The 27,330-nt window shown below is 40.4% G+C and overlaps 1 protein-coding gene across 3 annotated transcripts; it reads right to left on the bottom strand.

Moving 5' to 3' along the window:
* Nucleotides 1-1,660: 1,660 nt before the first annotated feature.
* Nucleotides 1,661-27,124, bottom strand: hexb (hexosaminidase B (beta polypeptide)). 3 transcript variants are annotated; one of them, XR_004221057.1, is made up of 15 exons: nt 26,753-27,124; nt 19,913-20,061; nt 19,305-19,370; nt 17,856-17,902; nt 16,692-16,802; nt 16,010-16,111; nt 12,444-12,576; nt 11,900-12,080; nt 11,472-11,558; nt 9,959-10,031; nt 9,246-9,420; nt 5,511-5,685; nt 3,210-3,300; nt 2,945-3,049; nt 1,661-2,006 (listed from the first exon to the last, which is right to left on the bottom strand). XR_004221057.1 is itself a non-coding variant. In NM_001126987.1 (14 exon segments), coding segments are annotated over 14 exon segments (1,674 nt in total). In that variant the 5' UTR covers nt 27,046-27,056; the 3' UTR covers nt 1,663-1,945.
* Nucleotides 27,125-27,330: the final 206 nt, after the last annotated feature.

The raw sequence follows: 27,330 nt of genomic DNA, 5'->3' as shown, positions 1-27,330 counted from the left end.
TGTCACTGCAATTCTCACTTTCCCCCTCTCTCCTCTCCATCTTGTGTAGCCAGTGTGTTAGTATGGGCATCTGGCCCTCTGTTCTATCACAAACAAGATGTTGGCAGGATACAAAGCTTGCCTTAATAACAGTGCCCATAAAATGGCGCCTGCCTGCTTGCTGTGATAGTATAAATCCGTCAGCCTTGGAATTTACAATATCTGTATAGTGTAAGTGATGTATATTTTGCTCAACTTAAATTGATAGAAATACATTTGGAATTATTTCTTAGGGTGACAGGTCCCCTTTAAGGAGGGTTTAGAATTTGTACTTGAGTTTAAGAGAATAAATACAATTTCATATCTAATAAAACAAAGAGCTACAATGCGAATAGCCGAAAAGCTCCCTGAAAAAGTTACTATGGCCTTAAAGTGAAAATAAACCCAATTACTAACGCGGGCGCTAAATTGCACAAGTACAATGGCAACCAGTCGGCATTAAGTCCATTTAACATTGATGTTTGTAAAAGAGCCCCAGAATCTGTCAATAGGGCAGTCACACACAGTTTTGATTGCGGCTTCTTGTAGTGGTCACAACCCACATATCCAGAAAGTTCCAAATTTCAGGAAGGGCATCTCTCAGACTCCATTTCAATCAAATAATTCTAATTTTTAAAAATGATTTCCTTTTTCTCTGTAACAATAAAACAGTACATGTACTTGCTGGTAACTAAGCTGGATGAAACCATATTGGTGGCAAAACAACCCTATTGGGTTTATTTCATGTTTAAATGATTTTTAACTGGTGGCAGAAAACTGTTTTTTACAAAACACATCAGTAGCGCTCCTCCAGCAGAATCCTGCATTGAAGTCCATTTTCAAATTTACACTTAAATTTTGAAATCTGACATATTCTTAATTTCCCAGGTGCCCTTAGCCATGTGACTTGTGCCCTGATAAACTTCAGTCACTCTTTACTGCTGCGCTGCAAGTTTGAGTGATATCATCCCCCCCTCCTTTCACCCGCAGCAGCAGATCAGCAAAACAAAGGGAAGGGGGGAAGGGAGCAAGATAGCAGCTCCCGGATGCCTGGATTGCTAAAAATGCCCCCATGCCCCACCTAATGGTACACCAGAAAATAGCACTCAATAGTAAAACAAGTCCGGCCATGTTATGTTCTCCTACTCAGTTATATTGAGTAGGAGAAACAATAGGTTATCTGAAAGCAGTTGCACAGGGAAGTGGGTACAATTTTAAATTGTAGAGTGAATTATTTTCAATGTACCCAGTGCAATTTAGTAATAAAAATTACTCCATAAAATTCATGACAGAATCCTGTTACAGTATGTACAGTTCAAAATTACAAAAAGATCCCTTATCCAGAAAGCGATGGTTCCAAGCATTGCAGATAACAGATCCTATATATATATGTGTGCTACTTTCAATTTAATGCCTCACACAATTACAAAAAGCTCAGAGACATACACATAAAATCTGTTGCTTGTGCATATGAAACAAGGGTTTCTGCCCTTATTTAGTGCTTAGCAGTTTATTCTGCATTGCTAGCAACTGTAGTGCTCAGATGATGGACCATATTCAATAACTTGCTTTTACGGTACAAAATATCTTATGGGCTTGGTTGTGCTGCTGTAAATCAAGGCTACGTTGAGAAATAAGCAAATGTATTATTAAATATAGAATTTTATTATGCAATATCACCTGCCTATATGTAGATCATCATTTATTTGAAATAAAAAAAAAAAAAAAACAGTTGCACAGGGGTGCCAAACATGCGCCCATTATCTAACCTGGGGTGCTGCCAGAGGACATGGCCCCAAGAAAGGCTGCAGGTTGGACCCCTCTGCTTTACATATGATCAGGAAAATAATTAAGTGCATTTTTTGGCCCTGTGCATCCCGTCGCTGTTCCCTGATTGGTGCAAGCACTGCAGTGTCACGTGACCGTTCTAGACATCCAGCTCATGGTCACAGTATCCCACATATAAAGGCTCAGCTGCTATTCCACGCCTGTGAAAGGGAAACAAATCATAGGTCAGGTAAGTAAAACTGAAAGTTGGCCGTTGTTGCCAAGCTATGACTTTAGGATGCTCCAGCCCCAGTGAAACCTCATTGAAAAGTACAGGCTTAGTTTCTTCCTGCATTCCTGAGGCAGAACGTATGAAACATTCACCATAGAGGAACGCAGGAAAAATGCCCATGTGTAAAAGCTCTAATACTTTCACTTCAAGGACACCTACCACATGTAAAAGTTCTTCCCACTGGCACTAACATAGCCGTGACTCTGAATAAGGCAAACATTAGATTTTTTTTTTTATTCAAAGTGCTCTGCCCCCGAGCCACCAGTGCAAGAAGCACTTTCTGTGATACATGCCCTTTAAATATGATGTGCAGCTATTTATACTGGAGATGAAAAAAAAGCAACTCGGCTTAAAATTAACCGCTTACCTGCTGTACAGTGTTTAAAGTACAGAATCTTGCCAGGCATGTGGCATGGAATAAATGAAAGAGAAAACCAAAGTGGCTGGATTTTACATGAATAAAATGCCTCCACGTCTACAATTCATCAGACTTGTAATGTAAAGTGTATTAACATTTTATTCACATCTCTATTCAGCCGCTATAGTAGTTCCTGGTGATCCTAGATACAACCCAGCTCCCCTCCTCTAGTGCTAATAAGCACCTTGCCCTTATTGCTTGGGGGCCCAAAGATTAGACTGAAAACAGTTACACTGCTTGTATTTTATTAATATTCTATGAATACCTTCTATTGTAGGAAGAAATTTCACATTACAAAAGGAACTCTGGAGTCCAAACTCACAGTACAATATGGTGACTGCGCTGCTCTATGAATCAGGGATTATTCTAAGCTAAGTCAATTCCTGCCTCCCTGCATTGATACCATGCTGTTTGAGCAGTGAGACTAGTGAGTTACGCACGGACTGTACCTGAGCATACGGCAGCGGTGTTTGACAAGCCGATTGTAAGCATCTCCCACTGACGTCACATTCTGGTTGCTCCACAGTCTCTCAGCTACAGCACTCGCCCGAGGCCTGCGGGATACAGGGGGAAGGAATTGTCAAATTGACATTCAGATGGATTCACTGCCATAGATTGCACCCAGCAAGGCAATGTGTGCCTTTATCCAATACATACTATGGCAAATATAGCATATACATGTGTCAGGCAGAATACAGAATGGCACAGACATACCATAGTCTTGGAGTAAGATTAGTGGCATCCACAAATTCACCCCACATACAGGCTTCACCTCCAATCACAAGCTGCTTCTGTTCAGCAGTCCCTGTAAAAAAATTAAAAAATTAAGTTTAATGGGAATGAATCCCAGCATCTATTGGCCTTGCTTATCCGTATCTATGGTATCAAGCCCCCCAACTTTATGGCTACAGTGTACTGGACAACAATGCATGTAAGGAGAACCTTCTCCACAATCAGCAATATTATTTATGTACCGCATGGGTTAATGTGCCACCAAAAGTATATAAGAATACTAAAAAAAAATCACAAGAGTCTAAAATGGCACAAGCTCAATGCACTAGGGTGCATTATGGATTCCAGCTGGGGGTACACCACCCATTACAGTTCATGGAATAGATATCACAGAACTGCTCTACAATGATACAGCCCTAACTTTACATTATACAGTGCCTGCAAAAATAGAACATGAGACAATTTCACAGATGAGAAATGATCTGTTCCATGTTGTAAAAACCATTCCAAGGCAAGCTTCCTGCATGGCATAAGAATGGTACAGTAGGGCCTTTTATAAACAGAGAATTAAATTCTCCAGTTTCCTAGAGTGCTGAATATCCCTGGCACTGCAAATGTTACCCAGCATGCATGGGGCCCCTTTGCCAGTTCCTCATGCCATGATATGCCATGCTTGCTCTGAGCCAGGTATTAGCCAGCCAGAAGCCCTGAAGGCAGCAGGAGGTTTATTGAGCTGCCATGTTGGCTAAAGCAGGAAGGAGAATGTATACTTAGAAATAACTACACTATGGTGGGAGAAAGACCAGAACAAATTACAATACTTGCCTTCATGGCCACACTAACTATTCAACCTAAGAGGGCCGTTAGATTTAGCCACGTGTAATAGGGTACCAATAATTTTTCACAGAAGATCACTCCATCCAAATAACCAAGTCCTACACTGTCCACTATGAACTTATTATGAAGCATAACCGTGGCATTTCCTACGGAATACCATATTCTTTACTTTCTATTGAATACTAATATTGGTGGCAGCAAATACTCATATTGCATTGAAGTGCAACTCTACTCTTCCCTTCTCTCATTCTCTACTATTTGCCCGTCAACTTTTTTTTACCCTCTTCTCCCCACCTACTGACTACACTTTTAATGGTCTTACACTTTTAATGCTCCCTATTATGCATGTCTTTTTCTGCTATAAATGACCCCCGAATGTCTTTCTCTGCTCATAATGCAAAAGAATTAATCTTCTCCATAACCATCCTGGCAACAGGATAGAGAATAAAAACTGAGCCTATGCCTAGCATGTAATATGTAAAGCTTGGCCAGACAGCTGCAAACCTAATGTAAGCCATATAATTTTACTAGGCATACATAAATGCATAATATATATACATTTCAAAACAAGGTTTATGGAACATGGTTCTATAGCACTTTCCTTGCCACCTACTGTAGATTCTATGCACACTTGTTTCAGCACTAGTGAAGATAACTAAAGACAAATGGAATGTACCTGCACATATCCCACACAGTTCTGCAGTGGCCAGGTGACAACAGGTACTAATAAACATTGCTGAGAAGAATGTTTGAGATTTTCAGTGTAATTATAATATAATCCAATAAACCTGAATGGTCTCCATGTTGGTAAAAATGTCATTTGGGCATAGCTGAAAATCATATCTAGATTGTGTAATTTGGTTTATTAGCAGATATGGAGTACGGCTTAGCCCGAAACAGCAAAAATCTAGAAAGGCACCCATGCTGCGCATAGCCCTTGTATGGTATCCGTCCAATGAACCTGCTAGATATCCTGTCTGGCTGCTAATTTATGGCTTGCCTTTACTGCTCATGAAATGACCTCTAGAGCCAATACACACACAGAATGATCTTTATATCTGCTCTCCTAAAAGTCAAACTAATTCCATTCCTTCCTGTGTACTAGTTGGCATGGCTGAACTTTAGGTATTTTAGATAAATAAGCCCTTGGCAGATTCTCTTGTAGATACCAAGATGCCCGGGGCAAAGTACAAATCAAGTGCATTTTGTATGACACCCTGCATGTCCTTTATCACCCTCTATTACTCCTGTTTTAGTTACATTGCCTTAGCTCTAGTGGTATTAAAAATATGTAAACCTGCCCATGTTAACCACCATTCATTCTCCTTGCGAGTCTCTGCTTTTTATAGGGAGATATTAGAAAGGAAAGAGAATAATATGCCAAGCCATGCCAAGCTGCCCATGTTTAGTTTTGATTCAGCAGCAAATCAGGTACCAGGGACGCACCATTAAAATTAGCTGGTTCAACTTTGTAGACCTGGATCCAGTCCTGACCATAAGAGATGCGGTTTAGATACCAAGGGGAAGAAAGAAGGGCTTGGAAGCCGGCAGCTGTAACAGCCGCCATTTCCTCTTGATACAGCTGCTCCTTCCACACTTCAATTATGGTGTCTGGATTCAACTGGGGAATTTAAACACACGCCTTTATTTAATCAATGACATTTGGAAATCAAATCCAATTAACCTCACCCTGAAAACATAAAAAGGTCTAGTTATTGAATTGGTTTGGGGAAAAAAAAAAATATATAAAGTGCTCCCGGAACTCCTGCGCCAACCATCTGTGTATGGGAAGAAGATGTCCATTATGTCAATTACAGAACTCCATAGATTTAGGTTAGACAGTGTTGGAGCAAAAAGTCTTTGCACAAAATGTTACTTTTGCACTGTTTAATTGGAAAATCTTGTTTTTTAACCTTATGGTAAAAAAAAAAAAAAAAAAAAACTAGCTGGTATCTCACTATATCCTGCAATGGCCAAATCCTGCCCAACCACATCCACTAGAGAAAACAATTTGATTTATGAAATAGAAACACTGCAGAGATGGGAAGAATTACACATTATTACAATAAATGCCATATAAAAATCTTAAAATTCACCTTCATATATCAGAACCTACTAATGAAGACATGTTTATAATGAATAGAACTGTCACTCATCCATGGAAAGGTAAAGTTTGGCAAAGCAGTCAATAACGTGAAACTACAGATAATGTTTAATGTACATTAATATTCCAAAGAGTAGTTTTTTTTAAATGGAAGCTTCTTACAAATGGGAACGTGAGTGGGAGATTCATAAGCTTACAGTCAACAACAGGGGAGAACTGTGCTAATACAGTCACATGATCCTAACAGTGGGCATTGTAGGTAGGCCCCAACAACCCCCCCAGCCCACTAAAAAGTGACTGTCTATGGCATCTTACAGCAGCCCCACTGGCATTTGCCAGAATCCACAGATTGCCAGTTCGGCCCTGATTGAGGGTGATCAGGTGATCTAGGGCATTTTGAGTAATGGTGAAAATAAAAAACCAAAAATCACAGCAGTTGGTACTGACTGGAGATAACCCAGTCAGTACCCTAAACTGCCTCATTTACAAAAATTTACAAAATACAAAAGCCCTCAATAAATGCTGGCACCATTTCACGATTAGATGTATACAAAGTGAAAGAATAAACAGTAACAGTAAAGGGGATATTTAAGAAATGTAAAGCCCATATAGCTCTAGGATCGGATATTATTCAGGCACATACTAATTTGGACCATTCTGCAAGTAAGCAAAATAGCAGGTTTAGATACACTGCATCCACTGAGCAGAAATAAAATAGATATTTAAGTATACATGAACTTTATTAGGTATAATGATATGGGACTGTGCATTACTGTGAGGGACAATTTATCTGGGAAGCTTCGTTTGGGAGCCTCTCTGCTCGTTATGTTACACAGCTTTAGATTGAGTTGTGTGCTGTAGCCCTTGTATTTTCTCCTTTACCCTCTCCCCATAGCTCCAGGAAGCTAGCATTTTAACCGTTTAAGCCCTTCCTCCATAATCAGTGTTTCTAGTTTGTATAGTTAGTGGCCATTTTACATGTTTTGTTACAGCCTACCTAGCCCTGGCTCCAGGGAAGAACTCTGGTTCAGCTGTCTGTGTTGGTCTGCTCATACCAATGTTCTATATAGATTCTGGCCCAGATGTAAGGAAACTTTGGTCAAGTCCAGCAAAATGAAACAGACCACTGCTGCAGGTGAAGGCAATATCTAGAAGCTCAGACAGACCACCCTGTATGCCAGTAGGCTTCCTTCTGTGGCTCGCCTGAATCACAACAATCACTGCAAATCACAACACTCATATAGAATTAGATTCAGATAGTTTTATGAATGAGCACACATCTACTTGACAGAAGCTACATACGGCACTGGGACCGAGAAGTAAATAACATCGCTGATCTCCTGTGTTCCTGGCTACTGTGAGGACCAATTAAAGTAGCCACAAAACAAAAATGAATAGAAATAGTTTATGAAGACATTGGATTATCAAACCAACACTGGCTGAGTTACATTTTATTTTCCTTTTAACATTAAAGAACAAATGCAAAGCTTAAAGTGAACATGGCACCACTGGTCATACTGCAGAATGTGAGCCACCATATTGTTCATCTTAGCTGAGACATGGGCATGGGTCTCAATTTAACATCCTAAACTAGCTGCCTACCCTTACGTTCATGTAAGAATGGCTCAACAGAACAAACATGGCTGCTTTATCTGCTGTACTTATAAATAAGGGTTTTAAAGTGGTACAAAAGAGAATTCTGCAGAAGCAGCACATATAAAGTTTAAGTTCAGTGTGGACATGCATTCTGTTCACATATGCACAAATTTCCATTGTGTTCTGTTTGGTCAAGAAAAAGTGCTATTCCCAAGGGCAGTGTGTTAAACACATAACGAAAAAAACAGTAAATAACAACCTACATTTTACTCATAAAGTGATTTAATCATGTGGTGAAAAAGTGGCCAGTAAAAGCAGATGGCTTGGCCCCTACAGACCGACCTTGTATTGTGCTCTACTGATAGCCTGCCGACCAATATCTGGTTGAAAATTGTGTGCCAAACAAGAGTATTATCCCTAAGGGCACAAGGAGCCCAGCCTGCATTTTTCTTTGGGCTGAGAGAAGTGGATTAGCCTCCATAAGCAGCTCTGTGTACCTGCAGTCAAAAGCTTCTGCCTGAGTGCAGGTACACACAGGAGGAGGTCAGCCCAACATGCCTTACCAACGCCTTCTTAATGTTTGTTTCCAGTCTGTTCCCCACCCACTGGCATCAAAATGGGCACTACTTTTAGGGATGTACCAAATCCATTATTTTTGGGTTCCGCCGGAATTGGAATTTGATTATACAAATTAACCTACGGAAGGGCTAAAAAATGTTTTATTTCTGTGTTCACCTAACCAAAAGTTATGTGGTTTTAAGGACTCCAATTCGTTTTAGCCAGATGCTGAAAAAGGCCAAATCCCAAACTGAACCCTGGATTCGGTGCATCCTTAATTGCTTTACGTTATTAGAAACAGGGGTTTTCAGCTTTGCAATGTAATTAATAAAATAGCACAATCTGGCAAAATATTATATGATCAGTCCGACATTGAGCAATTGGCCATTTGCACTTTTGCCACAGGCTGATCTGTTTTATGTAGAAGCCAAACATACAACAAAGCAGTTGGCCCTCAAAGCCCAACAAATGACAAAACTGTATGTTGCCATTTACATGGAATTCCATCTACTACACAACAGCTTCCAGTTCTTGAAAAACAAAAACAATGGCAACTTCCAGAAACACTAACCCCCTGTTTAGAACATAATGAATAATGCTTCAGGCAGCTCTAAAGCAGATAGTACAACACTATTACTCCATACTGCTGTTTACTGTTCTGCTTATAAAATAACATATTAAGGCCAAACAATTATCAATTCTTTTTTATATGTATAAGTAAAAAAATGGCAACTTCCAGAAACACTAACCCCCTGTTTAGAACATAATGAATAATGCTTCAGGCAGCTCTAAAGCAGATATTTCAACACTATTACTCCATACTGCTAACTGTTTACTGTTCTACTTATAAAATAACATATTATGGCCAAACAATTATCAATTCTTTTTTATAGGTATAAGTTATTAAAAGCAAGTTAACAAACCATTGAAACTTAGCGGCTCAACTTTGTAGTATTTCTGCCAGTCTTGGCCATAACTAATGTAATCTAGGTACCAAGGGGCGGCCATGATAGCTGGGAACCCTGCAGCTGTCACTTTGTATAGTTCTTCATAACAGTTCTGCCCCATCCACACTTCCACTATCGTGTCTGGATTAATCTGGAAAGATTACAACAGATATCTGAAATTACAGTTAGTTAGAAGTCAGTCTCATTACATTACAAGTCAATTCCTTTGTTGAAGGGAGGAGAGTCAGTGGCAGCAACTCCTCATTTTCTATCAGATCAGCCCATCAGGCTGATGGCCAAAAATCACACAATACCCATCCAACTTGGCTTGTGTTTGCCACCTGCAGACCCCAACTGGCAGTAATAAAAACAAGCAGGTTCTGGAATGTAAGAACATATTAAAACCTGGACAGAGGGTAAGTAAAATGGATGCGTTGAATTTATAATTTATATACATAAAAATTTTTTAAATCAGAACCTCAAAATAAGAGAAACTAACAAAACTTTTCTAAAACTTTTAAAATCTGTTATAACGAACCTGGGTGATTATGTGATCTTTGTATTGTCAAATAAAAAATGCCCTATATGTATCTTGTGCATAATATTTATATTATCTGTTGTTACATGTATGGGGGGGGGGGGGGGCAAGTAAAAAGGGTTAAACACGTGTCTCTGAAATATGTACATACCTTTACATTGTTATCAAAGACCTCCTGCCAGACCATGTAGCCCTTCTTAAGAGATGAGACAATGCCCAAGACTCTAGAGAAAAAAATACACGCAAAGTTACATTCCATCTGCCAATGGCACAGTAGATTCCAATCAGCACACCATGGGTGCCGTATCCCATAACTTATAAAGCAAGATATACATACAGAATATAATAATGAATACACATAGACATTTATAATTCTATTAGTTGGAATCCAAAAATTCAAAATAAATAGTTGCCAGAGACCCGGGTTTAAAGTCCGAATACATGTCTTTCACTGTGAAGTTCCTGGGTGTGCTTAAATTACTATGTTGGCTTGATCTACCAGTTCCTGACTTTCTGCTTTGTTTCTGACTACGCTGATTGCCATTTGCTACAAACTTTTGCCTTAATTCAACCAAGAGACTTGCTTAACCTCTTAGCTGAACTTTCTCCTTGGTCCGGATTACAACTGACATACACTGACATTATGTGTATGGCCAGCTTAAGAAATATAGAACAGTCTGATTAATTATAAAATACAAAGGACGTGCATTTGTAAGTTTGTAATCTTGCAGGCCACAACTTGGGCATTTAATGAACTGCGATTATGTAGAGATGCTATTCACAATGAAAGCTCAGTTTAAAAATAGTTTTCACATTATACAGGAAGATTTCATCACTAGGGCAAATCAGGTTATAAGCCTGTTTTCAAAAATATTTTGAAATACTGTACATTCAGATAGAACCATTTGGCCTCGGGGGGAATAAAATCTTACAATACCTTACCTTTAGTTCAGAGGGAGGAGGGGCAGACTGAAGATCACTTACCATGACATCTGAGGTGAATGCTTGTTTTTATCATCTGGGAAACCCAACCTGCAGGCCATTCAGGGTAAAGTATGGGGTTGTACTAGAACTGTAGTGCTCTTCCACTAAGGAGTGGGCTCAAACTCCAAACAATAATAAAACCTCTGCTCTTAATCTATACCACGACTGACAAGATCTTCTAGTCAGTAAAAAATGCCATTTATAATGTTATTATGTAATAATAAACTGTGACCTTTTTTACCCTATAATTTATTTATTTATTGAGACATTTCTTGTATATTTTTCTCTTGTTTCTGAGTCCCTTTTCAGTAATAGAGATGAAATTTACACTGCATATTTTAGATGCAGCTGTACCAATGCTTTGTAAAGGGCAGAATGTGGCAAATCCAGGATGCAGTTTAGCTAAACAGAATTCAATGGGCAAGGTCAAGGTGATTTATAAAAAAAAAAAAAAAAAAAAAGAAGATGCAAATTTAGAGTATACCCATACTCATGATGAATCTACTGACGAGGATCCAGTCAGTAGATCCAGTTATGGATTCTATGCATCCCTAGTAAAGGGATTATATTTTGGTGGTCCTAACTGCTGCCTCACATTGATAGCTGCATAATTAATATAATGGGAGCAGTAAGCTGGACATGTGAACACATACCAAAATTCTGAATCATTAACAACTTACTGCTGGATATAATAAGACTCTAGCTTGCAGTAGTCTGTGCCGAAACCATGGTCAGTCATGAATTTGGTAACATCAGGATTTGATTTCCTATAAAAAGAAAAGCAATTGGGTTCAGAAAGCAGCAAAAAATCTGTACAAGTAAAACAAAACTAACAACACTCACAGGGCAGGTCAAACAATTATGAGCTATTACACAATGGATTCTCAATAAACATCTCCTACACTAAATGGTTTTCTGCTACATTTATTTTACCTGGATGTAAGAATATACATATTATACATATATACGCTACTGGTTGCTGTTAATATGTTGACTTTTAAAACTTCATGTTAATAATGATGATGATGATGATGATGATGTGACAGAACATAAAGACATGAAGGTAAAATTTAGCTTGTGTTTTGTCCATTGGACATTTGCAACATACCAGCAAGAAAAGTCTACTTCGTCCCCTCCTAAATGGATGTATTGATCAGGGAAAACGTTGCTGATTTCTTGAAAAAATGTGTACATGAAATTGTAGGTATCATTGAGGATGGGATTCACAGGGCCATATGCACCACTCAGTTGTCCTTTGTTAAAACAAGGAGTTAGAAGATTTTGCTGCCCTGCAAGAAAAAGGAATCCTCTGTTAATACTTTATTAAAGAACAAAGAAAAAAAAGGCACTCTTCCAAAAAAATTGATGCACAAAAAGTACCTAAAATTGCCCAGAGTGCCATAAAGCTATATGTCCACAGTAAGGAAAGTGAATTGATGCAATACAGTTATAAGGCTCGTAATGTTGAATATAGAAGAGAATTATTAAGTATTATAAGAGGCTGAAGTCTAAATAATTCTCTCTCATGGATTAAGCTATCTCCAGACTACCTTCTTGCTATGTGGGAAAGGTCATTATTATGTAATGGGTTATGTTATGTAATGTTATGTTGGAGCGGCACAAAGAATAAACGTGGAAATTCTATTACTCACCTTTACCCCAAGAATCCGTATGTCCTGGTGAATCAAACTCTGGTACAACACGAATTCCTCTCATCCTAGCATATTCAATCACTAACCGGACATCAACTGGTGTGTAAACATGTGTGTATGGGTGATAAGAACCCTGGAAGCACACGTTACATAGTTAACCATACAGACATTTAAATGAGAGAGACAACTAAAGAAAAAATATTTAAAATGGAAAAAAGTTAGACTGATCCAAAAATCAGACATTTCCTTAGATTTACGGTTATTCCATAGAGATGGGAGTGCTTTCATCAGGTACTTTATACTTAGTGTTTGCAGAGATAATGAACAGAACACCTCAGTAATAACCAGTTATTCCTGCTGCTTGTCTTGGCAGCCGACTCTATAAAAACAGCTGCCTCTTCAACTTCTCTGAACGGTTCAGCTAAGTCAGTTTCGCAATATGTTTTTCCCACTAGTCATTAACACTAAGCACAGTGATAAACACTTGGGCAAATTATTCCTGTGCTAACTCCTTGCTAAACCCTACAAAAATCCTAAACTAACCTTACAGGGGCAATATACCCTCTCTTTCAACATTAATTCTATAAATTGGGCCTTGTGCTGAACGTAACTAAAACAACAGACAAAACGTAAAAAACATGTATGGTTTTTGTTAGCTAGTCTGGCACTTAAAATACAAAATCTAAATAAAAGTCACATTCTAGTTTCAGGTACATGAATTGTACCAGGGCTGTGGAGTCGGTAGATAAATTCTCCGTTTCTGATACTTCCGACTCCGACTCCACGACTCCGATTCCTCTGTTTTTAATATGCTAATGTATTTTATACATCCAGGAAGGGGCAGGGGGGAAGGGGCACTTAAAACACAACTGAACTGATAATAAACTGATAGACAATTTTATCTATACTCCTACTAATGATTTCCCTAGAATCCCATAGTCATGTTTAAAGTTTAAGCTAACATTACAGCTGAATTACAGCAGTTTTTCAAATGTTTTAAAGCTTCAGTCTTAAAGGAACAGTAACACCAAAAAATAAAAGAGCTTTAAAGTAATAAAAATAAAATGCACTGTTGCCCTGCACAGGTAAAACTGGTGTGTTTGCTACAGTAACACTACTATAATTTATATAATAAGCTGCTGTGTAGCCACGGGGGCAGCCATTCAAGCTGGAAAAAAGGAGAAAAGGCACAGGTTACATAGCAGATAACAGACAAGTTCTGTAGAATGCAATAGTGTTTTATCTGTTATCTGCTATGTGCCTGTGCCTTTTCTCCTTTGAATGGCTGCCCCCATGGCTACACAGCAGCTTATTTATATAAACTATAGTAGAGTTACTGTAGCAAACACCCCAGCTGTACCAGTGCAGGAATGGCTGCCCCCGGGGCTACACAGCGGGGTATTTATATAAACTATAGTAGGGTTTCTGTAGCAAACACCCCAGCTGTACCAGTGCAGGAATGGCTGCCCCCATACTACATAGCAGCTTATTTATATAAATTATAGTAGATTTTCTGAAGTAAACACACAGTGCAGGGCAGCAGCACATTATATTTTAGTTACTTTTATACATTTTCATTTTTTGTTGTTACTGTTCCTTTAAACTATTGACTATCCATTCCCTTCACGTATACAAATATTTCTAGTCCTGCAATTTTTTTTTACTTAATTAGTTATCAGTGAGAGTTAGGCTAGGCTCCCAGTGGGCATTGGGTTCCCTGTAACAGAGGAACACGACGCAGTGGAGCTGCCGCACCTTAACTGTGCGTTACGTCCCATTTAGTGAAGCATACAGTCAATGAAAAGCATGCTTCATGGTCACTCAACGTGTTCGTTTATGCACTGCATGCATTGGGCTTTATTCTTATAGCAGAGAAGTAATTAATTATGACTGTTTGTGAATTGGGACATTTATTTTTTTTATTCCCATTTAAATTTAGTAGGAGTCAGAGTCGGTTCATTTTTTGCCAACTCCAGGTACCCAAAATTGCCTCCGACTCCACAGCCCTGAATTGTACAAAACAAGTCATCAATTCACTAAGAAGCGGTTTGAATAATGAGCTGATCATTATCTTGAGGCCTAACACAAGTGGCATCTAGATGAAGCAAGGGGTTTGTTTATACAGGGCTTCTCCGTGGACTGGTGATTTGTTTTGATTTTGCTCATATGAACCAGGAAGTAGAACGTGACTTTACTTGCTGTTTCTGCACTGTTAAGTGCAAGATAATAACAAAAACCATACATATATTTCCTAAAACAATAGGATAAAAGTATATTCAGTGCACTATACATTAAATGTATAGTGTTTACTGGAACACTTGCCCTTTTAATTTGAATATTCAGCTATTTATACACACTAGCTATATTTTATTAAGCTCCACAGAGCCCTTTTCTAGTTCCTCATCTCCACCCATGCCATCTCTCCCCCTTTGCTGTTAGAAAATTTATAACCACAAAATTATATTTTACTGTGCAGGGTCTGTAGCCAACGGGGCCTGCATGGCCTTGCTAGTTTCCACAAACAGGCATATTTGCAATCAAATGTAGTCAGTTTGGAATCACAAACCTCAAAATAATTCTTAAGAAGAACTTGATAAACTGAATGAGACAGCTAAAACATCCCAATAAAAATAAATTACCACAAATCAACATCTCTCTGCACCTGAATTCCGAGTGCTTGAAAGATGATGGTAGTGATAAGCCCAATCCTTAAAGGAACAGTAACAGCAAAAAATGAAAGTGTATAAAAGTAACTAAAATATAATGTGCTGCTGCCCTGCACTGGTAAAAGTTGTGTGTTTACTTCAGAAAGTCTACTATAATTTATATAAATAAGCTGCTATGTAGCCATGGAGGCAGCCATTCAAAGGAGAAAAGGCACAGGCACATAGCAGATAAAACACTATTGTATTCTACAGAACTTATCTGTTATCTGCTATGTAACCTGTGCCTTTTCTCCTTTTTTTCAGCTTGAATGGCTGCCCCCGTGGCTACACAGCAGCTTATTATATAAACTATAGTAGTGTTACTGTAGCAAACACACCAGTTTTACCAGTGCAGGGCAACAGTGCATTATATTTTCAGTGTCGGACTGAGATGGCAGGGGCCCACCAGAAAACCCTGGACCATGGGCCCACATTCAAAATTGAATTCCTCCCTCAAACTCTTTATTTATCCTAGTCTCTTTTCTCTACATACTATACTCTATTCTTCCATCTATCAAGCTTTCTTCTTCCCATACAGAAACAGGGAATGACCATGAAATAGGCTAAATAGTTAGAAGCAAGAGGGCCCATTGACACCTGGGCCCACCGGGAGTTTTCCTGGTATCCTGGTGGGCCAGTCCGGCACTGTATATTTTTATTACTTTAAAGCTCTTTCATTTTTTGGTGTTACTGTTCCTTTAATAAGGCTGACAGTCACTACAAGTGAACTGCACTGTGACCACAATAAAAATAATCACAGTTGCTCAACACAACAACATCTGCAGCAGCACCCACACACCACTGTACCTCAGAATACATAAAGTCCCAGCAAATGTGCTCAGCTCACTTTCAGTGTCTCACCTTGTCACTAAGATCAGGAAAAGTAACACTCTGGTAGGGGAAAGATGGGTCATCAACAATATGCCAGTGGAACACATTAAATTTGTTAAAGGCCATTGCATCCTGGAAGAAAATAATGAGTGACAAGTCAGGAACAGAGTCAGGAGGTTAAGCAAAGAGAATGCTATCAGTTTAAGAGAATAACTGATAAAATATAGTAACATGATCTATCTGTACATAAGCAACATGAAACATAGCAAGGCCCAAGGTAGTAAGGTATAGAAGAATTAGCACTGGCACTCTGGAGCTGTATACGGGACAAGCCCTTTAAAAATCTATTACGGAACTGCAACGTTTCGAGGCACAAAGTAGCCCCTTTGTCATGCTTTGTGCCTCTATACTGAATTTTGGGAGAGTGCCGATCCCTCCAGCAGTGTGCACCGAGCGGTGAAATTGTCAGGAGAGCCGAGGGTGTGCGAGTTAAGGCAATTTTTCTTTTCCAAGGTAGTAAGGTGCCAGCAAGCAAATTCATTACAGTATGTCCTACCCCACAAAAACTGACTATGCACTAACAAACCTCATATGTATTTCTGATATGGAAGTTACTTGTTATGGAAAAAGTAACCTTTATGCCTTGGGTGCACAGACGGAGTTTAAAGGGCGAGCAATTACAAACACATTACAGTTCCCTCAGCCAACTTACTAAGTTCAGAAAAATGGTCTTCAGTGGTAGGTAGTGCCTGGACGTGTCCAGCAGAATTCCTCTGTGTGCAAACCTTGGGAAATCCTCTATATAACTTTTGTTGATTAGGAACTGTTTAACGGAACATAAAATAAATTTAGGAGGAATGAAGAAGCTATTGCAATTTTACATTTACTAGCACATTTCTTTTAAAACAGAAGATTTCACTTTAGTTTGTTTTTTTAAAATAAAAAAAACTGTAAAATTATTCAGTGGTACATGATGATTTCTTTTTCAAATTGAAGGGGCAGTATACCTTGTTTTTTAACAAAAGATCAATAAATAGGGCTTGCACTGAACATACTTTTTGCCTATTGTTTAAATTAGTTGTTTCTAGCAATAAAGAAACCAAAGTTATATTCTGCTTCCTGGCTCATACCAGTAGAATCAAAATAAATTAGCAGTCCACTGACAAGCCCCTGTATAATGACCTGCTGTTTATTTCACAAGCGAAAGCTGCCCATACCCGAGCTGATAAAAGCTGCAGACTCTACAGATATCTGCCGGGCAGGTTTAAAAGAAAACCCATCAACCGAGCACCACCGTGGCCTGTTGATGCGATTCTCATCTGATGGGTTTTAATCAATTCTGTCAGATTTTATAAGGGCTCTGCCAACTCATCCTGGAGGGGCTGAGCGGGCAGCCTTTATCTGTCAGGGTATGGCCAGCTTTAGGCGTTGTGATAAGGAGCAAATCATTATACAAAGGCTTCTCAGTGGACTGTTCATGTGTTTTGCTTGGGCTTGTACAAGCCAGGAAGTAGAATGTGACTTTACTTTCAATTTTGCAGCTTTCGACCAGCTTAGTGTATGAAATAAAATCAACCATACATACATATTTCCTAATTAAACCAGGCAAGAAGTATGTTCAGCTGAGTCCTTATTTCATTGCACTCATTAGAAAAAGGAAACGGGGGTATAATATCTCTTAAAAGCCAAGTGTGTGTTTAAACATATTGATTATTATAGAGTTGCCTTTAGTCCATGAGAACAAAGTAAAACTGCATAATAACTGAAGTATTATTTAACATTTATATTACCTTCCCTATATTAATGTGCTGAAACAAATGATTCCTCTAGCATCTTACAGTATTTATTACATTTCTCTTTTATAGAAAATACTTACAGCTCCAAAACGGTCTTCATAGATAAGTTGACTAAAAGTCTCCAGCCCTTTAAAAATGATTAACAACAAAATGTCAAAAACTGTTTTTTTTACCAGTAACACTGAGGCAACTTCCCCATAGTCCTACACACCCTGGCTAGAACAACAGTCACAAGTCTGCATTGTTGACTCTACACATCAAGCAGCACAAGAACAATAACTGCCTATTAATCTGCCTAGATACTAAGCCTTCCTGAAAAAAAAAAAATATATATATATATATTGGTTCAGTAACCTGCCATCAGCACTCCCTAACTACTTACAATGCATGGTTTAAACAGTTCAAAACAAACAGGATCAGCAGATGGATTAGGTCTATGCAACACACAATTCACCTGCCACATTGGTATTTCCTGGAACCAAATTTAGCATCTAAATCTATGAATTACTAGCAATAGGAATCTTATGAAAATGCCAGCACTGAAAAAGAGATCACATGATTTTATACTGTTAAAAAGTGTATATACATTGTCAGTTTTGATGCTTTTAAGTTATTCCATTTGCTGTTACCTTGAAGGCTGCCTGCTGCTAAAGTTACAGCGGTGAGCAAAACACATGCATGTAGTGCCATGGGCTTAAGGCCAATATCGGGTGTTTTAATCATGTCCATTGAGTAAGAAAAAACAAAAAGGACAAGATGCTCTGCCACATAGTTTATTTGAAGAGGAATTAGAAAACTGTTGGGCTCTCATATCATCATAATGAAAATGGACACAAACTGATGTATAATGTCTAAAAGATATTTATATGGTGCTACGTGAAATAAAGGATAATAGTAATATTCCTTACTAGTGTTTAGAAATCATCTGCCACTTTGGAATGTTAGGGGGGGGTACTGAAGAGCAATTCAGACACCACAAGCAATTAGGCTAAAATGAATGTATCTTCAGCCCCTGGACCACCCTGAAGATACCGGAGCCCTCAGACAGTAATTTAAAAAAATAAATAAAAAAAAATCATATCCTTATGTAGTATTTTTCCCAACCCCTGCTGATTATATCCCCAAACATACACAGTGTGTAAGCCACCATAGCCACCAATACGCAATTAATGGTCACCTACGAGTTAGAAAACAAAATAAAAAATCTGATTGGTTTCTATGGAAATATTACCGGTGATGTTAGCTTGCACGGTTTAAAAAATATGCCCCAGTGTGTACTAACCGAGGCATGACCAGTAAAAACCACTGCAAGCAAGCGGAGCATATACAGTTCCACTGACACCAGGCCTTTATGGTTTCAGAAGGAAGCCACACATGTGTGGACAACTTTAGATTTCCTGTCACAGGGCAGCTGTACATCTGGGCTTACAGTAAGCCATATACAAGCATATCATAAATCACCTGTTTGTCAGACTCTCACACCTTTAAATAGTTATTTTTTAGATATTTTCACTCTTTCATTTACTAACCTCTGAGGGCACCCCAAACTTGATTGGCTTTCAGGACAGCTACATTCTCTCCAACACTTAATTCATCTGCAAAGACAAAAGCAATTTAAAGGTTAATTTAACTGGTGATAAAAATGCTATACTGCTGAACAAGTAAACCTGTACTCAACTACATTGCTACAGGGACAATATCAACGGGTGAGCTAGGTCAGTGTGGGGGGCGGCATTTGTCAGTGTGATGGCGATGGCCAAGGAGCAGAGAAGACAAGTTTAGGTAAATCTTGGGTGTCTCTGGATGTATACACACACACGGGTACTTCCCTGTAAAGTCAAGATTGGAAAATAAATATAAATAAAATTGAATAATATAATGCAATGTTTCATTTTTATGACAACCACTGAAGCCCTACAAAGCCCAACTTATTTTTAATCATTTTATGTTGCCATGCTGGGTGTTGCTGGAAGACCCGGAAAAATGGAAAGTAATAAAGATATAATTACTATTTAGAAATAAGTATGATGTATGTTTGTGTTCATTGTGTGCAAAGGCTGTTCATTTTTTGAGTTACTTTCCCTTTAAATACACACTAGCATTTTGCAGAACTAAAGTGAACAGGAAAAATACCTACATGATTCATCAGATTGAACAGTGGGATAACGATGACATTGATGGTCCTTAGAAAGAATTACAACCTGAAGCTGCAGCAACTGGCCAGCATTTGAGGGCTTTGCGGATGCACGTTTCCACTTGGAATAGCCAAACATGTAGTCATAATACCTGCAGAGATAAGGAGAAAACACATATAAAAATGTTAAATGACATAATTTTATAATGTTAAATAATTACATATGTTCATGTCTTTGCAAAAAAAAAAAAAAAAATTATATATATTTATTATATATAAATAAAACAAATATCTACTGTAAAACTTGACTTTTTATTTTATGAACTCCCAAGTAGCAATTCCCAGGGGAAGATGTTTGGCCTGCATACATATAGTGAAACTGTGCATCCTGAAAGATACTACCTTGGCCCTTATACTGGTGCTCCAACCATAATGCCTGTTGCCTATATTCTCATTTTTTGTGCCCACATTACAAATATACAGTAATCCCAGTCTGTGCATATAAAAGTGAAGGCTGATTGCCAATGTTCTTGCTAATGAACACATGACAGATCAGGAAATGAAGCAAGTCAGCCATGGCTCTATGCCAAGTGGCCATGACCCGTAGAAGCATTTTCCTAGGTACTTTGCACAAACAATACAAGCCCTTTCCCTGCCTGCAATAAACCAGTTTTTATGATTAGTACTGATTTAAAGGGACGGTTTTTTTTATTATGCTTTATCAGGACTTTCTCTAATATCACCATGGCAACCAACTAAAATTTCTCATTAGGTTTTGCCACAAAAAAGTGCTTATAGATTCCAATGTGTGAATGGGTGTTTTTCTTGCAAAAAAAAAAGTCAGCCACTGACTTTTTACATTTTTTTTTCGGCAAAGCAAAATGAGACAGATTCACTCATCACTAGCAGTAACCCATAGCAATACAATGTTTGTTTTAAACAGGAGACCAGTAAATGCTTCCTGATGATTTCTTGCTATGGGTTACTAGACCTGCAGCAAACTTTGCACATTACCCCTATAGTTCACATGGGAAATCACAGGGAGATTTGTAGCCCCTATTTATAGCTGCTTAAAAATGTTTCACTGATCATAATTTGCTTTTTCTTTAGCACTGGATAACATGGAAAATGGCAACACAGGTCAGCTGAAACACTCGACCCTAGGCACATTCTTGCAAGCCATAGGTTTCAACCCTTTCAACTGGCATAAAGAGCACATTAAAAAGGCATCCACTGTATGTTTCAGGGCTTGCCCAATATTTATGGCACAAAGCCACTGCTTCCCTTAGCTATTTAAAGACTACAGTCTGTTGAATGAATCAATGCAATGAAAATGACAACATTAAACACTTATATCCCTTTAAATTACACCTCGCTTTGAATTAGTTTGGAAAAGAGAATTGGTACCCAGTGAACTGGGTAGTCTGCCGCTTGCATTCCAATGCTAAATAATACATTTGCTTGATGCTAGATTTTAAGCTGGACAGTGAGAGTATGGAAGATAGGGTACACGGGGACATGGGCATAGTAGGGGTGGCGAGGTTAAAGGGATTAACCAGCAGAAAAGGCAGAACAAGAAGTCAGAGCCTAAGCAGCAGTAAACAATGTACAAGCTGGCAGCAACATTAATGTGCCCGAGGCAGTAGCGCAACTCATTTTCTGGGGCAACATTTGCAGGATTGGCTCTGCACCTAGAACCAGCAGTGCCCCGTGCAGTCGCACCCCAAGCTCCTTGTATTTATGCCACTGCCCAGAAGTTTGAGTAAAATGGGGGATCAGAACGCATGGCACAGCGATAAGAAGTTGTTGGAAAGTGGAAAACTATCACTATTCACTTGCAAAGACTAATGACAATCTTTTTTTTTTTTTAAATGTATTATCAGTGATCAGATATAGGTGGAAAGGGCAAGCTCATTAGCAAAATGGAAATATTTTGGCTATAGGGGATGGTGCAAAAGAAAACAAGTTCATAATTTAATTTCTCCAGTGTTACAGGAGCTGGAAAAAAACGCACTGAAAAACATGACCAGGTCAGTGACAGTGATCACTGCCACATAGACTTGATGCATCCAAACAGCCACTCCTGCTCAGTACAGTGTTTGGTGAACAGGTAAAGGGAAAAGTAGGTTATATGCTTAATCAAGTCCCAAACTGTGCCGCCACTCTCTAATTGCATCTGTGGTGCTCAGGGACTGGGATTCAAAATAGGCCCTGGCATTATAAGTACACAGAGGCCCAAACTATCCCCCCACCAGCCCAATAAATAGTGACTGCCTGTGGCATCTTACAGCAGCCCCTCTGGCATTTGAACCCACAGATTGCCAGTCCAGGCCTGGTGGTGCTCTACGTATACCCTCCTACTCAGGTGTCTATGAGATGTTCAAAACACGAAACAAATCCACATTACATCTGGAGAGAGCACTTGAAAAAGTAGGTTCTGTCAATAAACAAAGCAATGAGAGGTGTGTGTTGCAGTAAATACAGAACCCTTAAATAAAAAAACAAAACAGTCATTGCAGGGTAAATTCCACACAGCTTCATAGCATGAAAAGAAGAAAAACCAGCTATATGTGCTTGTGTGAGCTTTACAGACACAATTTAAAGGGGATATTAAAGGGGATATTCAGTCAATTTGCAATTGATCTTTTGTTTTTTGTTTTTTTATTTGCGGTCTTTGAGTTATTTAGCTGTTGAGTTATACAACAGCTCTTCACTTTGGAATCTCAACAGTTATCTGGTTGCTAGGGTTACCAGCAACCAGACCCTGATTTAAATGAGAGGCTGGAAAATGAAAAGGAGAGGGCTTTAATACAAAGATGAGCAATAAAAAAGTAGCAATAACAACTAGAAAGGGAAGTTTGAGAAAAAACTTCATGTTGGGTTGAAAAACATAGTCACTGAATGGGCTCTGCCCACTTTCTCTAACCATGGACAACAGTTATACAGTAAAAACCACTGTGCAAAGTTTGGGGACCCTGGTTTTAATAGTGTCTGAATGGCAGCAACTTAAATTTCCCCACTGAAAGTCAACGACATCTGATTGGCGGTTGGTGGCTCCACCCCCTTTTTCTAACCTGGAACTGCAGTTACCCAGTGACTAACTCTGCGAAGTTTAGGGACCCTGGGATTAATAGTTAAAGAACGGCAGCAATTACACCAATAAAAGTCAATAGGTGAATTGTGATTGGTGGTTCCGCCCACTTTTTCTAACCTTGAGTCGAAGTCACCCAGTGACAAACAGTGGGCACCCTGGTATAAATAGTTTGAGAATGACAGCATTTTAAATTTAAACCAATAAAATTCAATGGATGAATTGGCTGATTGGCTGTTAGTGGCCCAACCTACTTTTCCTATTTTTGAACTGCAGTCCCCCAGTGACCAACATTGCCAATTTTGGGGACTCAGGCATTCATTGTGAGGCTGACAGCATTTTACACTTCACCATTGAAAGTAAATAGGTGAAATGTTATTGGCTGTTGGTGGCTCCGCCCACTTTTTTTCTAACTTTGAATGGAAAATACCCAGTGACTAACTCTGGAAACTTTAACAACCCTGGAATTAATATTTAAATAATGGCATCAGTTTAAATATAAACCAAGGAAATCTAATGGGTGGAAATGGATTGGCTGTTGGTGGCTCCTCCCACTTGTTTGGGAACCCTGACATAAATAGTGTGAGCAAAGCAACATTTTAAATATAAACCAAAAAAATTTAATAGGTGAAGTCTGATTGGCTGTTGGTGGCTCCACCCACTTTTTAAAACCTACAAATGCAGTTCCCTAGTGACCCTGGTGTTAATACTGTGAGAATGGCAGCAGGTTGAATTTCCCATTGAAAATCAATAGGTAAAATCTGATTGGCTGTTGTTGGCTCCACCCACTTTTTCTAACTTTGAACTGCAGTTACCAGGTGATGAGCTCTGCAAAGTTTGGAGACCTTAATATTAATAGTTAAAGAATGGCCGCAGTTTAAATTTAAACATATGAAGTCTATAGGTGAAATCTAATTGGTTGTTGTTGGCCCCACCCACTTTTCTAAACTTGGAACATAGTCACCCAGTGACAAACTGTGCAAAGTTTGGGGACCCTGACATTAAACATGTAAGAATGGCAGCAGTTAAAATTTTCCCACTGAAAACAATGAAAGAAATGTGATTGGCTTTTAGCGGCCCGCCCACTTTTTCTAACCTTGGGTACAAAGTCATGCAGTGACTGACTGTGCAAAGTTTGCAAACTCTGGCATCAAACCAATAAAATTCAATGGGTGAAATCTGATTGGGCATCCAACAATCATCATATTTTCATTCAGGCTGAGCCCATGACTGTGTGATTCAAGTTTGGGGAGTGTAGTCTCAAAGCTGTAAGTTTGGCAGCAGTTTCAATTTCCCCATAAAAGTCAATGGGTACAATATGATTGGCTGCTGTTGGCCCCTCCCACTTTGTGGTTTTTTTTTTTTTTTTTTTTTTAAAAAACCTGAATGCGTAGTCACCCAGTGACTGTGCAAAGTTTTGAAAATCTGGCATCAAACCAATAAAAATCAATAGGTGAAATCTGATTGGCTGTTGGTGGCTCCGCCCACTTTTAAAAACTTAAACTACAGTCCCCTAGTGACCAAGTGTAAAAAGTTTGGGGACCCCGACGTTATTACTGTGAGACTGGCAGCAGGTTGAATTTCCGCCAAATCAATAGGTAAAATCTGATTGGCTGTTCACAGCTCCACCCACTTTTGGGCATCCAATAATCATCCTATTTTCATTCAGGCTGAGCCCATGACTATGTGATTCAAGTTTGGGGAGTGTAGCCTCAAAACTGTAAGATTGGCAGCAGTTTCAATTTCCCCATTAAAGTCAATGATTAAAATTTGATTGGCTGTTGTTGGCCCCTCCCACTTTGGGGTCATCCAACAAATGTTGCTGCTTCATTCGGGGTGACCCCATGATTATGTTATTCAAGTTTGGGGGCTGTAGCTTCACAGCTGTAAGTGTGGCAGCAGTTTGAAAATCTTCCCTGTCAAAGTCAATGGGAAAATTGGGGGGTTCGGAGCAGCGCCACAAAAAGACGGGGGGCAGGATTGCTTAGAAAAGCACAAGTAACCTGCTCCGCTATAGGGCGAAGATGTGTGGGGAGTTTGGGTGTTGTACCCCTAAAACTGTAGGAGGAGTAGCGTTTAGAAAATGGGGGGCGCTAAGAAGAAGAAGAAGAAGCGGAAGAATAAGCTAAAGTGGAAGAACAGTCTGTGGGGTTTTCAACCCAACACAATAATATTGAACCCTTAGCGAGCAGTGACAAGTCAGAGATAGTGAGAGCTAGCAATTATAGGGCAAGCAAGTGCATTGTCACGAATAAAGTGAACTATAAATGAGTCATTTGGGGAAAGCTGGTGTTTTGGTGAAATTCTAACCCAGAGATCCCCAGCCTTTTTTCCCATGAGCCACATTCAAATGTTAAAAGAGTTGAGGAGCAACACAACCGTAAAAAAAAAATTTCCTGGGGGTGCCAAAAAGGGCTGTAATCGACTATTAGGTAGCCCCGTGTGGACTGGCAGCCTACAGGAGGCTCTGTTTGTCAGTACAGCTGGTATTTATGCAACCAAAACTTGCCTCCCAGCCAGGAATTCAAAAATTGGACCCTGCTTTGAGGCCGCTGGGAGCAGCATCCAACGGACTGGGGAGCAACATGTTACCCCTGAGCCACTGGTTGGGGATCACTGAACCTATGATCACATTCCCTGGGGCTAGTATGGGGGCCCACTGTGTGCTTCAGCTGCATGAAATGTGCCTGCTCTACAGTAAAACTATGTAATAACAGAACAGGGGAGCTACTGGGGAAATACAGGTCTGTAGATGTCCTCAGCACTGCCGGAACCCACAAACAACTCTTTCTGCACTTTGCCCATAGTTTACAGTATGTGACAATGATTAAAGCAGCGTGACAGTTCCTGTATTAGATGGCTCAAGTAACAAATATGTTTTACAAAACACAGACTGGCTCATATTTACTATCCCTAAGCCAATATGCCCTGGACAGCAACCCACAGCAACCAATTAGCGTTTAACGTTGTCCAGGAAAAATAACAAAAGCTAAAAATGGAATTAGCTGCCATGGGTTCCTGTGCTAGTTTGCTTTTGCCCTGATAGTGAATGAGCCCCAGTTAAAGCGGTTCATGTGATGTGTGGGAAATACAGATACAATCTATAAAATCAGGGAGGTGGGGCACAGGATCACCCCCGGGCAGGTGGGGCACAGGATCACCCCCGGGCAGGTGGGGCACAGGATCACCCCCGGGCAGGTGGGGCACAGGATCACCCCCGGGCAGGTGGGGCACAGGATCACCCCCGGGCAGGTGGGGCACAGGATCACCCCCGGGCAGGTGGGGCACAGGATCACCCCCGGGCAGGTGGGGCACAGGCGCTACCCCCGGGCAGGTGGGGCACAGGCGCTACCCCCGGGCAGGTGGGGCACAGGCGCTACCCCCGGGCAGGTGGGGCACAGGCGCTACCCCCGGGCAGGTGGGGCACAGGCGCTACCCCCGGGCAGGTGGGGCACAGGCGCTACCCCCGGGCAGGTGGGGCACAGGATCACCCCCGGGCAGGTGGGGCACAGGATCACCCCCGGGCAGGTGGGGCACAGGATCACCCCCGGGCAGGTGGGGCACAGGATCACCCCCGGGCAGGTGGGGCACAGGATCACCCCCGGGCAGGTGGGGCACAGGATCACCCCCGGGCAGGTGGGGCACAGGATCACCCCCGGGCAGGTGGGGCACAGGATCACCCCCGGGCAGGTGGGGCACAGGATCCCCCCGGGCAGGTGGGGCACAGGATCCCCCCGGCAGTCGGCACTCACCTGCGGAAGGCGCTCTGGAGCAGGACACAGGAGGTGCCGGCGGTGGAGCCGGAGCCATGCACAATGCTGAAGCCGGACGGCGGGATGTAGAAGGAGTCGGCGGACAATATCACAGTTTGAGGCAGCGGCCACAGAGACCCGAAGGGTGAGTCTTGTGCTACAGTCAGTTGTATGTCCGCATCCAGCTGCTCCTCCCTGCCCCGTAACTGCCGGTGTGAGTGGGAGCGCTCACAGACACACAGGGAGAGACACAGGGAGAGAATCCCTAGCAGTGCGACTCGCCGCAGAGCCATAGCTGCCTGTCACTAGTTACACTGCCGCCGCTACAGTCCGAACAGCGGGAGCCACAAGACTTGTCATGTGATACACAGAATATGGCTCCGCCCCTTGATTCATGTGATCCAAGAGGAAGTAGGTTTGAAACTGGGACTGAGTGATTGTGCTCAGGGTTACTGTGTCCATTTTAGCAGAGCTACGCATCAAGCTCCAGTGCGTCCTGCTCTTAAAAATAAATCCATGTAGCACCTTGCCAGCCCCCACTGCTGGTAACAAGCGATCTTCTTGCACTTTGTGTTGAT

This window comes from Xenopus tropicalis, chromosome 1, assembly GCF_000004195.4.
Source record: "Xenopus tropicalis strain Nigerian chromosome 1, UCB_Xtro_10.0, whole genome shotgun sequence".
Lineage (NCBI taxonomy): Eukaryota > Metazoa > Chordata > Amphibia > Anura > Pipidae > Xenopus > Xenopus tropicalis.
Note: the sequence above shows the minus strand (reverse complement) of the source record. Positions and strands in the feature narration are given on the sequence as shown.